This window comes from Anolis sagrei, chromosome 4 (assembly GCF_037176765.1).
Source record: "Anolis sagrei isolate rAnoSag1 chromosome 4, rAnoSag1.mat, whole genome shotgun sequence".
In the NCBI taxonomy this organism is placed as follows: Eukaryota; Metazoa; Chordata; class Lepidosauria; order Squamata; family Dactyloidae; genus Anolis; species Anolis sagrei.
The window spans coordinates 128,132,544-128,147,635 of record NC_090024.1 but is presented as its reverse complement, the minus strand read 5'-3'; the positions used below and the strand labels follow the sequence as shown (position 1 = coordinate 128,147,635).

The 15,092-nt window shown below is 40.5% G+C and overlaps 1 protein-coding gene across 2 annotated transcripts in view; it reads right to left on the bottom strand.

The window, feature by feature from the left end:
- Positions 1-15,092, bottom strand: part of ASTN1 (astrotactin 1) — a 361,917-nt gene that overhangs the window by 180,970 nt on the left and 165,855 nt on the right. For both annotated transcript variants that reach the window (XM_060774412.2, XM_060774413.2), the window contains exons 7-8: positions 13,755-13,922; positions 6,580-6,664 (exon numbers count right to left, since the gene is read on the bottom strand). In XM_060774412.2, the coding sequence (XP_060630395.2) occupies positions 6,580-6,664; positions 13,755-13,922 (253 nt within the window). The remainder of the gene's footprint in view (positions 1-6,579; positions 6,665-13,754; positions 13,923-15,092) is intronic.

Here is a 15,092-nt window from a genome sequence, read left to right as displayed (position 1 = left end):
CGTGTTTTTAAAAGATGAATGATCCTGGGATAAAGGCCTATCTGGAACTGCCCGTAGTTAAACTGCCTTCTGAAATTGTATTACGTATATGGCAGTGTAAATGCTGTAAGAAAAATATACAATGTCTCTGTATGTGCAGTTGTCACCATAAGCTCTCAGCTGTTATTACCTCAGTAAATGAATCTAAAAACCAAAATGTACTGAGGTTAGAAATAGGTCAGGAGCTACTTCACCCTGAGCTTAATTTACATTATGAAAGCCATATTGTGACTTGAAAGAGAAATGTGTTTTTCAAATGTTTGTACTCAGTAAGCACTGTTTTTAAAATATGGTTCAATGAAAATGAAATAATAAAACAACCCTTCCTGAGTCAATCTGGCTCTTGTCGAACTCCTGTTTAGTATCCTCTTTGGAAAGACATCAGTTTGCACTCTGGTTATCTCTTATCTATACAACTAGGCTCTTCCCTGCTTATCGTCTTTCAACCTGGTCCTTTGACTTCTATTTGTTCCTTGACAAAATTGTGGTTCTCACCTCTCTAAATCCGCACAATGGCTTCCTTCCTTATTATTGATCCAATACAAGTTTATCCTTTCCTTCCAAGTCTTTTCTATCTGCTTTTATATTCTAGTACATCCCTCCATGTGATCTTCCATCCTGTTCTTCCACCATTCAAAATGAAACAGATAAAGAAGGGTTCAAGATTTTAAAAAACTGATTTATTTGTAGTTGTAATAAAATAACATATTTCTATTACTACATGTTACTAATAAGTTACTTTTTAGTTCTGTAAAATATCACTACCAAACTCCTACCCTCAAAATGATGAACAGTTGAAAACGAACCTTTCCAAATAGTGTACAAATGTTTCTCACTACTAAAAAAATTAAAACCGACGTCAGCGGTAGAAAAATAAAATTATAAAATTAAACTAGGGACACTTTTAGACAGCATTCAAATCCATGCCAAAGTGAGAAACCTTCACCTTTTAGAAAACAACTATTTAAGTAAACTGAAAAAGAAAACCTTAAATGTAAAACAATTTACCCAACTGCCATTAAGGTACTGCTGGGGTACTCCTGGCACTAGAAGATGGGAGAGAAAAGAAAAATTGCTTCCCACCCACCCCTACCTATCTCCTGGCTCATCATTTCTATGTGCCAGGAAGACTCCAGCAATACCTTAATGTCAGCAGGGTAAGTTGTTTTACGCTTTAAGGTCTAATTTTGGAGGGTTTAATTCGAAACAAAATAGAGTTTACCTGCTTTGCTCCAATTCGCTTTTACCTGAGGTGTTGTTTGGATGCCTCTGGTAAAAACGCAGCAGGCCCTGCATTTTTGGGCCTGTCTGGAAGGGCCCAAAGTTACATTATATTACTCAAAAATAAGGATTTACAAGTAATGCCATTATTTTCAGAATGCTATTTCTAACATCTGTGTTGCACTGCAGGACAGGAATAACCCTCTGACTTTAAAACACCACACATCGAATAGGGAAGACAATCCTTTTATTGAAGATAAATAAAAACAGCAAAGTAAAAAAAAACACTTTAAAGGAATAGGTAAATCCAATTAAGTAAAAAGATAAGCAGAAAAAATTAGTCCAAGGTAGAGTTCAGCAATGTCCAAAAGCAAAGTGCACAAGTCTCTAACAAAATCCAAAGAACCAGGAAATGTTGATCCAAGGCATGAGCAGGTAATCATAAGAGACAATAAACCAAACCTGGAAACAAGAAATCTTTAAGCATGAATCTTCCAAGCAAGGCTTCTATGAGATTAGGACAAGAACTTAGCAGGTTTCTAAATGATGCTTTGTCTGAATAATTCTTTTCCATGCTTGGAACTTCTAATCCTTTCCAAGCACTCAGAAACTGGTTTAGCTTTTCCTGAGCAGCCATTATCTTTTTCTGTTGAAGCCTGGCAGAACACCGAAGGCCATGCTTGGCCTGTCTGTTTTGACTAATTTCCGCCTGCCTATCTATGTGCTCATTAGTTTCTGCAGGTGCCGAGTTGTTTTGAAGCCCCCAATCCTGGGAACTCTCTGGGAGCAATTTAGGAACCCTGTAGGAACATTATCACGGGAAACTACACTTTGAACAGGTGTCTGTATGGCATTCTCTGCATCAATATCACTGACCAAACCATTGCCATCTTGAACCTCATTTACATCATTCCCCACATCCAAAGCACCCTGATCCTGAAACACAATCACAGACTGAACTCCAACAGTCTGTTGTTTTCTGCCAAAATATGTGTGTGTGTCTGACAACGAGAGAGAGAGAGACATTCTAATGAGAACACTGCAGAAGAAACATCTCGGTAAGAATGCTTCATAATTAAGACCATTATCTTTTAGTTAAGTGCCCCCCTCAAGTGTCCCCCCCCCAAAAAAAATTGCTACTGTTTATTCCCAACTTTCCAAAATCAAACCTTGTCTTATGGAGATCTTAGCAGACCAGCCAATTAATGTCTGTCTGATAGATACGTCTCCACTGCACACCACTCTTGGGAAAGTAAACTGGCAATGAGAACATAACTTTTCTTTGCATTTTTGTTGACTGTGCATATGCATGTGTGAATACAAGAAAGTTATTTATGTGAGTCAAAGCTTGGTGACCAGGGACCCTCTATAGTTTTCTAGCCCATGGGCCATTCTCACTTTTCCCAGGCCATGAATTTATTTTAATTAGTTGGCAGACACATAGCCATTTCTTTGGGAGAAAAACAGGCTGATCAATCAAGGAAATAGAGATAACCCAAGCTACAGCACATCACTTCAAAAGACAAATTTGTATTTTCTCTGAGGATGGTTTCTGCCTCAATTGCTCTCTTGCTCTCATTCTCTGAGCAAATACAATCCCAAGAATTGTGTAGCTGTGCTGTATTTTTCTCCCCTCTCACCAATATCTTTGATCTGTATTCCCTTTCCACAGAGTACTCTCTCTTTGAAGAGCCTTGGAAAGGTCCTCCTTTCTTGACCAGGAATGGCTATAATGTATGAGGCAACCTTATGCTGAGTCAAACTAGCCCAGTCCAAAGCACTAAACTTGGGACATTTTACATGCAATGGATGCATGTTATGCGGCAATTTCTTCCATACTACAATTCTACCTTAAAATGATTCATAGATGTGCAAGCTATCATTGGATTGGGTTACTGTGAGTTTTTCAGGCTGTATGGCTATGTTCCAACAGCATTTTCTCCTGACATTCCGCATGCATCTGTAGCTGCCATCTTCAGAGGTTTTGTTGGCAATGGAGCAAGTGGAGTGTATACATACCTGTGGAATGTCCAAGGTGGAAAAAAGAACTCTTTTCTGTTTAAAGAAAGTGTGACTGTTGCAATTAGCAAGCTTGAATACCATTGGGTAGCCACAAAGTTGCAAAGTCAATCAGTGAGGGTATCTGCATAGAGGTAGCCTGGCCTCTGTTACCAAGAGACATCCTCTGTTTGGGATGTGTTAACTGGCACTTGATTGATTGCTGTCTGGAGTTCTCCTGTTTCTGAGTGGTGTTCCTTATTTACAATCTTCATTCTGGTGTTTTTTAATACTGGTAACCAGCTTTTGTTCATTTCCATTGTTTCCTCCTTTGTGTTGAAATTGTTCATGTACCTGTGGATTTAAATGGCTTCTCTGTGTAGTCTGACATGATGGTTGTCAAAGTGGCTCAGCATTTCTGTGTTCTGAAATAATATTCTGGGCCCAGATTGATTCATCAAGTGCTCTGCTATAGCTGGCTTCTCTGGTTGTATTAGTTTGCAGTGTCTAAATTAATTGGTGGTCCCTATGTAGACTAGTCCACAGCTGTATGATATACAGTAGACCCCTGCAGTGGTTAGAGAATCCCTCTTATCCTTAGCTTACCACAGCATTTGTTGAATTTTCTTGGTGGATCTGTACCCTGTTTGTAGGTTCTTCATAAGCTTCCCTATGTGGTCAGTGGTTTCCTGATGTATTGTAAGAACACTTTTCTTCTAGGTGGATCTTTGTCTTTACACTCCCATGGCTTGTTCTTGGTCTTGCAACTCTTCTGATGTCTGTCATAGAGTACCCATTGGCCCGTAGAGCCCAATTTAGGTGGTTCGGTTCACCTTGGAAGAGGTGGGGTTCACAGATCCTGTTTGGATCATCTACCAAGGCTTTGATTGTGCTTCTTTTTTGACCTGAATGAAGATTTGAGTTTTTAAGTAGGTATCTATCAGTGTGCATAGGTTTTCTGTAAACTGTATGGCCCAATTATGGATCCACCTGGAGGAAAAGTCTTCTTACAATACTAGGACATTTAGAAATGGTAATTCTTCTGCATTTTATTTTTTTTTCATGGTAAATTGGTTGTTTGGGTGGATGTTGTTGATGTGGCCCAGGAACTTGTTTAGTTCTTCTTCTCCATGGCTCAAAAGGGTGAATATGCCATTTACATATCAGAATCATATAGTGGTCTTTTTTGTTGCTGTTTCCAGGGCTTGTTTCTCAAAGTGCTCCATGTAAAAATTTGCTGTGACAGGGCTAAGAGGCTCCCCATGGCTTCTCCATCTTTCTGTTCACAGAATTCATTCACCCACCTCATCACTGTCCCTTCAATGGCTCCATAATCTGCCCTCCTACTGGGATCAACAAGGCTCATCTTCAGATCATCTGAAGTCTTTGTGTAACAATATGACTATTCTACAGTCCTACAAAATTGAGAAATCTGCAATTTACACCATATTCTGTGAAATGTTCCAATGAACACTAGGGGGCAATGCTCTCTCTCTCTCCCTCTCATACATACACACACCCACAGATTCAACAGTAACAACTACTCAAAAGCAGTGAAAACACATTTGCTGCTGCACTCTACCAAAGAGCTACAAGTTATAGTCTACAATCCACAGATACTTTATTGTTTCAGCTTCCGGTAAGTGGAAAGATAAATTTTACAAACTCAGTATGAAGGCACAGAAACATCATTTCATTGCTCAACTAACTCCGAGTTCATTATGTTTCCATAATTAGTGTTAAGTTATAAAACAGAGTATATCCGAACGTACTCTTAAGAACTGTAGTGTCATAAAGAAAAATGCATGATCCCCTTTGCTTTTCACCCAAACAACCTCCAGTTCTTAAATTTTGTGCTGGAGCTTCCTGGAGCCAAACCCTGGAATCATGTTAATGCCAAGTCTGCATTGTTGCACATGTAAAGACAGTGATTACAATTTGTTGACTCTCAGTATGTTCAGAGTCTTCTTCGTTGTCAGTTCCATGGACCCTTGAATCAGAGCAGGGTAGGTTCAAGCCCTCAAGATGAATCTCCCTCCCTCCCTCCATCAAAAAAATCTGGCGAAACTGGATAACTACAACTCCTATGTTTGAGTCTCCCCGGGTATTATGAATCATATGGGTACTAAATGATGAAATATTAAGAAAGCTATTGTCTTTAAGTCCCCAGGAATAATAGACTGTCTGCAATATACTCTATGTTCTCTCACTTGGAAATAAGCTGCACTGGAGGGCACTTCTAAGTATACATTGTGCTTATAATAATCTTCAAATTAAAAAAATTGAAGGATTACAGATTGAAAAAGTAATGTGCCTCACCTTTGGGAGTAAATGTAAATAGGTAAAATTAATAGCAACCAGCCTGTCAGTACTGAAACCCATCCCACTTTAAAAAAAAAATCAGTGGTCCCAACTCACATCAAGCAAGAGCAGCCAAGTCTCCCACTGTACCCTTAGGACTTGTAAGGAGGACTTCCAGGAAGACAACACAGAGGGAAGACTTGACCTCATCCCCTGCACTTGTAGTAACCAAACAAGGAGCACTTCCACAGACCCAGAACCATGTAAATCAATGGATCTCAATATTTGGCCCTCGAGATTTCTTAAACTCTAGGAAGCCACACCCAGCTTTGCCAGTGGCCAGGATTCTGAAAGTTTAAATATATGAAGGATCGAAGTATGAGAACCATTGCTGTAAATACTCAGCAATAGGCTCTCCTCCTGACACACTATTTGTCACACTAAAAATCTGCTGGCTCAAGTCAATTGTCTAGTCCAGGCTATTTTGAGACATTTTACTTCAGGACCTCCTTGGGCTCCTTCTCTGGCAATAAGTTGCCTCCCTGGTCAGAGGTGGCCCTAGGTAATTTTCAATGGTAAGCAAACAGTATTTTGCCCCCCCCCCCCCCATTGATATATATTTTCTGTTCGTCATGGGAGTTCTGTGTGCCATATTTGGTTCAATTCCATCATTGGTTGAGTTCAGAATGCTCTTTGATTTTAGGTGAACTATACATCCCAGTAACTACAACTCGAATATGTCAAGGTCTATTTTCCCCCAAGAGCGCCTCAAGGGCGCCCCTGGGCAAAATCAACTATACTGCGAATGCTTACTTTGCGTAGTGGGTTGAGCTGCCCCTGTCCCTGGTTCAATGATGCTTAACTGTCTCTCTACCAACATTAAGTGAATAAACTGTAAGACTTAATCCTTAAGGGCACACTATGTGCCATTCAGCCTGATGGTTTGGACCATGACAAAAGAGAGCCATTCACTTTGCTCAAGCCAAACAATTATGACAAAGATCAATAAAAATCACTTACCCTTGGTTTGTGCCCCATTCATTCCTGATGCAAAGGTGTTTGTGCACTGGATCCTTCATATAACCTTCATAGCAAAAGCACTCACCTAGCAATGGAAAAACAAACAAAACAGGGAAATAAATGAATGAGTTATGTGGCTCCCCAGGAAAAAGACCTTGGGTTTGTGGCCGAAGCCATCAACTCAGTGTGTGGCAGCACAGACGAAGATAAATGCTGTGCTAGAACGCATTAGGAAAGGAATCAGAAATAATATAGGGCCTATTATATCAGTCTGCAGCAATGAGATATTTAGAACACTGAGTACACTTCTTCTGCCCACTGCATTGCAAAAATCATGGGATGGATATCAAAAATGGTAAGCAAAGTGATCTAAAGGATAATGGAACAGCAAAATGTATGTGTACACACACAACCGATTATTAGAATCTCAAGAACCTTGCATTTGTTGATCATATAACTATATATGAGATGATTTGACTCAATTACAGATGATTTCTTACATTTATTTTTGAGTGCCTTATGCCAATTTTCCATTCCCCTCATAAGTCTTTTCCAAAAGCACTGACAGTAAATGGTCCCTGCTTCTCAAGAAGGTAAAAAAGAAATTGTGTGTGTGTGTGTGTGTTTTTTTTTACAGAAGCACAGTAGTACCCTGCCCAATATTAATGGAATATAATATAACTTTTTGTGAGGAGTAGTTTGTCACCTCTTCAGGCTTGACATTTGGGTAGACCAGTTTCTTAATTGCTTCTGCAAATAAAATTAACAATTTTGCAAATCAATTAGTATTATATGAGGAGAGATATGGAAGATTTTTATTCTGTTTACATTTCCCAAGCCACTAGAGAAACGATAATTCCGTTTATCCTTTGGTTTTCCCAGTTCTCAGTTTTAAAAAATGTATTGAAAATGCACTGATTAGAGAAAATTGCACATAAATTGCACATAAATTCATATGTCAGGAAAAAAATAGTACTCCTAAATGCACATATTAGACTAACAATTTTAATAATTCAATTGTGAAAATGAAAAATAACACATATTCACACATTTTGTATTTCTGCATTGGAGACCTTTAAAGGTCATCACATCTTAAAAGGTTCAACTCCTTTCTGATGCCTTTTACCTTTCTGTGATCACTGCTTCACCGAGGTCACTCAGGGGTGATGGAGCAGATGGGGCTACAAGAAAGCAGCAGGAAATAGAGAGGTGTTTGGTTGTTTCTCTGCCATCTCCTCTAAAATACTGATTGCATTCAAAGGATCAATATTTCTGGTACATTGCCCAGACAAAAGTTAAGGCAAGGACTAAGTTTGGATACTGAAACTACCTGCATAAGGATTTACTCCAAGAAAGGCAAGCTACACCCAAGGTCACAATTCTTTCTCCCTTGCAGGTATCTGGGATGATGCAGTGCTTGGAGAGACAGTCAACTATTTGTCTGTTTTACCCATGTCTGTCCTGGCTAATCAAAGCAACCAAAGGAGGATTGCTAAATTGAGTGATGTTGCAATGCTTCTTTGAAAAAGGGCTATCTTCCAACCTCTCTAAAAGAAGTAATGCTAAAGGTGAGGCGGGGGGGGGGGGGGGGCACCACCCTAAGTAACTATCAAGCAGTCTCCCATTGTGGCAATACAAGTCCAGGCTTTCTTGGATTTTATTTTATTTTGTGACAAAAGCATTGCATAAGTTAGCATAAAACTGATAAAATAGAAGGTGTGCAGGCGGCTAAATAACTTTTGATCAAAAACGGGCAACAGCAACGGTATTGTCTGTAGCCTCCAACAATTCTTCTTCTGTACATGAGGCAGGGCATAGTGGGCAAGCATACAGAAGTGGAGTTGTCTGTTCTGCTCCACAGTCACATAAAGTGTGGGATTCTTTGAGGTAGTGCCATTTTGCCAGGTTGCCTTTTGATCTGCCCACTCCGCTTCTGAGTCTATTCAGGGACTTCGATGTTGCCCATTCTTGGTTTGCCCCTGGAGGAAGACCCTTGTGAGGGGCCATCCAGTTGGGATTTCCTGATTTAGCTGCCCAGAGGGATACCCTTGTTGTTGCTGGGGGGGGGGGGGGGGTGCCAAGAGGAGTGGTAGTTCTCATAAAGCTTTTCCTTGATTTGAGTGGGTGGCTTTCACAGTGTTCAGCCTTATTTCTCTCAAATGTCACGAAAATATCATCGCAGATTTGATCAATGTGAATTTAATGATGTATGGGAATAAATGGAAGAATTGAAGGATGGATGGATGGATGGATGGATGGATGGATGGAGTTAATAATTTTGGAGACACCAGTATAATATTAAAGCCTGCAATGACTAACTACCTGCTTGCTGGACTGTAATTAAAAGTCGCTAATAAGAACTGAAAAGTAAACTCTGATAAGGACTGTGACAATGGTTCTTTCAAACTAAGGAAATGTTTGCAACATTCCTGTTAAGAAGGAAGTCAACAAAAGCCTTGTGTTTTGTCAACACCAATCAAGAAGAATCAACATCTGGCCAGGAAACTGAGATGGATCCAGGATGGAAAACATCTATCATTAATTTACAACTTTGGGACTACATTAGCAGAATATTTTATAGCAGTAGTTCTCAACCTGGGGTCCCCAGATGTTTTTGGCCTTCAACTCCCAGAAATCCTAACAGCTGGTGAACTGGCTGGGATTTCTGGGAGTTGTAGGCCAAAAACATCTGGGGATCCCAGGTTGAGAACCACTGTTTTATAGGAATATTCTGCTAATGTAGTCCCAAAGTTGTAAATTAACAATTCTCAAATTGTGACAGACCTGAGGAGTCTGTTTCACTCGGCATGCTCTACTCCATGGGAAGGAGAGAGATGGTATATATGGAGAGTGGCAGATCTGCACAGGAGCAGTCTGGTCACTTTGGCCTTCTTGAGAAGAGGAAGAAGTGCACTTTTGGAGTCTTGGATTTTGAGCAGGGAGTCAGGTTCTGCTGTATGGAAAACAGAGATCTGGTCTTTGGCATTGTGCTTGGCGAAGGATGCATTTTGGAGATTTGAAGTTTTGGAACTATGCGTTGGCAGGCTGCAGGAAAGCAGGGTCTGGCCTAACAGGTGCTTCTCCAAGGAGGGAGAAAAGGATACGGTAATATTTGGATCATGCACATGTGGTGTGAATGTTGAGTGAAAATGTAATTACCCTTTGTCTGTCTGTTAGTCCAATGTAACTGTAAGTTGTACATCCAATATAGTTGCGTAGAATTTGTTTGTCTAAATGGTTTTCTGTAATCTGATGTCCCCTCTCACAGTGGAAATTGCAATAAAAAGAACCTATACTTTAAAGTTATTGAAAAGGTGTTCATGACACAAATGTTGTCAGTTTACAGAACAGAATGATGGTGTTGCACTTCAGCAACATCTAGAAGGTCTAACAATGCCCAGCCCAGAATTAAATGTTTTTTTATGAATACAGTAATGATGCTACAAAAACCGTATTATGTTCAAGATATATGAATTTGACACTGCTATTCTCCCTTGGAACCACTTCTTGCATGTACTTCCAGTTCCTGTTTTCTAACTGTGATATAGATGAGCTTAGATAGGGCTCTACCAGTATTCTACCAGGGCTGTACCTGATTAGAATACCAGATTATTCCCCCAGCTCCAACCATTCACACTGTATTTTCACTATCATGAAGGTACAGTGGTAGCTGCTTACAGGGCCAGCTTTAAAAATAAATGTTGGCCATGATAGTTGAAATGGTAGTGATGAAACTTTCAAGGGGAGGGAGAATGTACCCTTGACTGACCACTGATAAAAATAAGATTTAGAATGAGATAAACCTTGGCCCAAGCCAGCAAGAATCTTTGTTATGCCCTTCTATATATATAAAAATGTTCTGTGCATAATGAGTACCCTAAAAACAAAAAAAACAAAAAAAGAACAAAATCACACCAAATTTGGCAACAAAACGTCTCACAATACAAGGAGTGACCATCACTCAAAAAACTATGATTTTGTCATTTGGGAGTTGTAGTTGCTGGGATTTATAGTTCACCTATAAGCAAAGAGCATTCTGAACCCCACCAATGATGGAATTGAACCAAACTTGGCACACAGTTCTCTCATGACCAACAGAAAATACTGGAAGGATTTGTTGGGCAGTGTCCTTTGGTTTTGGAGTTGTAGTTCACCTACATCCAGAGATCACTGTGGACTCAAACAATGATGGGTCTGGACCAAACTCTACATGAATACTCAATATGCCCAAATGTGAACACTGGTGGAGTTTGGGGAAAATAGAATCTCGACATTTGGGGCTTGTAGTTGCTGGGATTTATAGTTCACCTACAATCACAGAGCATTCTGAACCCCACTGACGATAGAATTGGGCCAAACCTCCCACACAGAACCCCCATGACCACCAGAGTGGGCCACAGCAAAGCGTGGCAGAGGACGGCTAGTAATACATAAAAATATTGATGCCATTTCCTGTATAACAGGCTCTGGACATTACCAATTGCATAAATTGGACCCACTATTAGATGCCTTTGTCTTAAAACAGCTGAGTGTCTTCAATGAAAAAGAGCCATAATGTGGCAATGTTTGTGATATGATTGACTTAGGACTTTCTTTCTTCTCTTCGTTTTTTATTTGCTTTCCTCTGTGGGATTAAAGTAAAAGGAAACATTTCCGCTGCCTAATTTCTAAATGATAGGCTACCGTTAAAAGCACAGGAGGAAGACTAATAGAAGTTGGCAATCCTACATGCAAGAATCAGCGAAGGAAGTAAATGCTATCATCTTGCAAGATCCAGTAAGGTGATGTATATATTCTGGCAGGGATGCAGGCAGAGGAGAGTGGCACTGGCAAGCACCATGAATCAGAGCCAAATGGCTTCCCTAGATGACCTAGTGGGCAAGCACGGGAGAAAATCAGCAGGCTGCAGAAGTCCTTGCAAGAGGAATCAGAAGGTAATCAGTTCTTTCAAATCCCTTGGCTAGCTGGATAGAAGAATTCTTGCCAGAACTATTATTCTTAAACTGTGTAAATTAAATTGCTGGGAGTGTAAAGCTCCCAGAGGGGGTAAGTATTATCTCAAAGGAATTGGAGACTTCCTCCACACACACTTTAGCACTCAGTGCATTCCAGCAAAAGGTTCCTAGTTGTTTCACAATGTGGTTCTAAAAGGGCCTGCTCTCCTACTTGTTTCATCACATCAGTCTGGTTTTGGAAGTGCTACTGGTTTGTTCTAATGACAGTTCTGTGTGGAATTTTTAGGATGGATTAGAGGCATCTTGCTCTATTCCCTTTCCAAATGCCAGTCTTGATTGAATGCCTCCCATCTGCAGATTTCTGGACACAGAAGCAGGCAGCATCCATTTTAATATGTGCAAAAATGGAGTATGGATGTAGAATAGAAGTGTAGCCAAGCTGGAAAAAAGAGGAACATTGACCAGATGTTTTCCCCATTGTCTTGAAGGGCCTGTATAGACATCTTTATCACCTTCAACCCAGCAATTTTAGTGATGCAATTAATGAGGAGGAAGGATGTCTGGCTTGTAGTTCAAGTCTCCCAGCACAAAACACAACATCAACAACCACCAGGCATTGCCTCTAAGTGTAAAAGGTTTGCCCTGGAGCCTGACTTGAATCCACCATGCTAATCTTTCTGAAAACAATCAGTGTCTACACAGCAATCGGGTTAGAATACAGCCAAAAGAACAACAGGCTTGACAGAAGCGCTTCTCTTTTGTTTTGGTTTTTTAACAGAACAAACACATTTTCTCAGAACATTGAGAAAAACCTGTGAATTAAAAAAGACCCCCCTCCCGAAATGAGGGTGCTTAAGGCCTCCCTCCAAGAGGCCTGCTGGGGTTGGCAGCTGCCATAGCAGATGGCTGTTAATAAATGGAATGCCAGCTCTGCAGCAGTATGCAGATACAGGCAAATGAATCATGTATGCTTCCAAAACGTTGTCACTTGGGAATACATGCAGGAGTTGCAGAAGATGTAGGGCTGACTAGCCCCATGTCATCCATATCTAAATTCAGAGGGTGGAGCCTGGTACCACAGGGGTAAGTAAAGGTAAAGGTTTTCCCCTGATATTAAGTCCAGTCGTGTCCGACTCTGGGGTGTGGTGCTCATCTTCATTTCTAAGCCGAAGAGTTGGCATTGTCCGTAGACACCTTCAAGGTCATGTGGCTGGCATGACTGCATGGAGTGCCGTTACCTTCCTGCCAGAGTGATACCTATTGATCTACTCACATTTGCATGTTTTTGAACTGCTAGGTTGGCAGAAACTGGGGCTGACACCAGAAGCTCACGCTACTCAACAGATTTGAACCTGTGACCTTTTGGTCAAAAACAAGCTCAGCAGCTCAGCGCTTTAACCCACTGAGCCACCAGGGGTAGTGTCTGACAAAGCAGTACTGGACTCTAGCAGCACTCAGGTTTGTTGTTGTTTATTAAGGTCTTCCTAACTAGATATATAGGGTTTAAGGCTCTACTCTGAGCATACAGTTAAAGTATCTCTGTTGGCAGGAAAGACCTTCATCCAAAGATAAAAGAACAGGTTTCAATACCAAACTATGGTATGTAGTACAGGACAGCTTTGTATGTTCATACAACTTTGTCTCAAACACGTTTGGCGGGGATGAGGGACAGGGCCTTCTCGGTTTTAGCCCCCCGCCTGTGGAATATGCTTCCTGGGGAAATTAGATCATCGTCATCCCTCCTCACCTTCAGAAAGAAGGTAAAATCGTGGTTGTGGGACTAGGCCTTCGGGCAATCAGGTTAAAGGACAATGGATAATATTTGACTATGGCTTGGAAGTGGATTTGGATAAGTGAAGCGGAGCAATAATTAGTATATGGCTAAATAAATAGCCACCAGACTGGCAATAGCGAAATGGATCATAAGTATACTGTTTAATTTTTATTTTAATGTTCATGGTTTTAAATGTTATTTTTTCTATTTGTATTTTATGAAGCGGCATTGAATTGTTGTCAATTGTAAGCCGCCCTGAGTCCCCCAGGGGTTGAGAAGGGCAGGGTAAAAATGTTTGAAATAATAATAATAATAATAATAATAATAATAATAATAATAATAATAATTTTTTCATATCAGCTCTCCTGATTCTGTCAGTTACGCATGCAAGGAAAAACCCCTTCAGACCACAACAGATGTCCCACTTTTCAATTTCACCCACCTACCAGTATCAGGGTCACATTCGTGTTCACACGGATCAAGAAGACGTCGGGCGCACAAGTCCAAGGCCCAGGGTCCGCTGGAATTTTGCTGGGAAAAGAGAATCACTTGGGCAGGATTTAACCAGTCACTGGCATCCAACTGGCTGCCCTCTAGCAAGATAAACCGGCTCCCTGAAAAAGTAGACAGAAATTATAGGTAGATGTAGCATTCCAAAATACTTCCACAGAATATATTTCCATGTGTATTTTCTGTGTATATTTTCTAAATTGTCTCTGATCCAGCTCTAACCCACCTGATTTTCCCTTGGCCTTTATGTGGAACTCTATTCACTGTAAACACCAGACAATGCAAAATATTTTTGAAATGTGAATGAGCATTTAGGCCTACATAGGTGTAAAAGTCATTTTAAATGTCATATGTCAAAATACCCAAGTTTTTTTTCCTTTCAAACCACTTTCAGCATACAGATGTCTCCACAAATAAACAAATGGGTTTCATTGTTTAATTTATTATTATTATTATTATTAATTTATTATTATTATTATTAATTTATTATTATTATTAATTTTATTTACTTTATTTATATATCGCTTTTCTCAGCCTTCAGGTGACTCAAAGCAGTGAACAACATTGATACAAAACATCACGAGACAAGTATAGGGCAATTAAAAACAATTGTAACATATATCATTAAACATCAGTATAACAATCATTAGCGCCTCAACAGTAAAATCAGAATCCAGTCTCATCATCCATTATTCCGTATTCCTATGTTCAATTACACTGTTTAATCAAATGCTTGTTCGAACAGCCAGGTCTCCACTTTCCCCTGAAACGGCAGCAGGGAGGGGGCCGATCTGATATCTGCAGGCAGGGCGTTCCACAGCCGAGGGGCCACCACTGAGAAGGCCCTGTCTTTCGTCCCCGCTAAGCGCGCCTGTGATGCAGGTGGGACAGAGAGCAGGGGCTCCCCAGATGATCTCAGTGTCCTAGTTGGTTCATAGGAGGAGATGCGTTCGGAGAGGTAAGTAGAGCCAGAACCGTTTAGGGCTTTATAGGCTAACACGAGCACTTTGAATTGTGCCCGGTAGCAAACTGGCAGCCAGTGGAGCTGGCGCAACAGAGGAGTTGTATGCTCCCTGAGTGCCGCTCCTGTTAGCAACCTGGCTGCCGAACACTGGACCATTTATTATTATTATTATTATTATTATTATTATTATTATCTTTATTTGTACCCCGCTAGCATCTCCCGAAGGACTCGATGCGGCTTACAAAGGTCAAGGCCTCAAAACACAACGTAACAATACAAAACCTAAAGCAAATTAAAAACAACTGAAGCA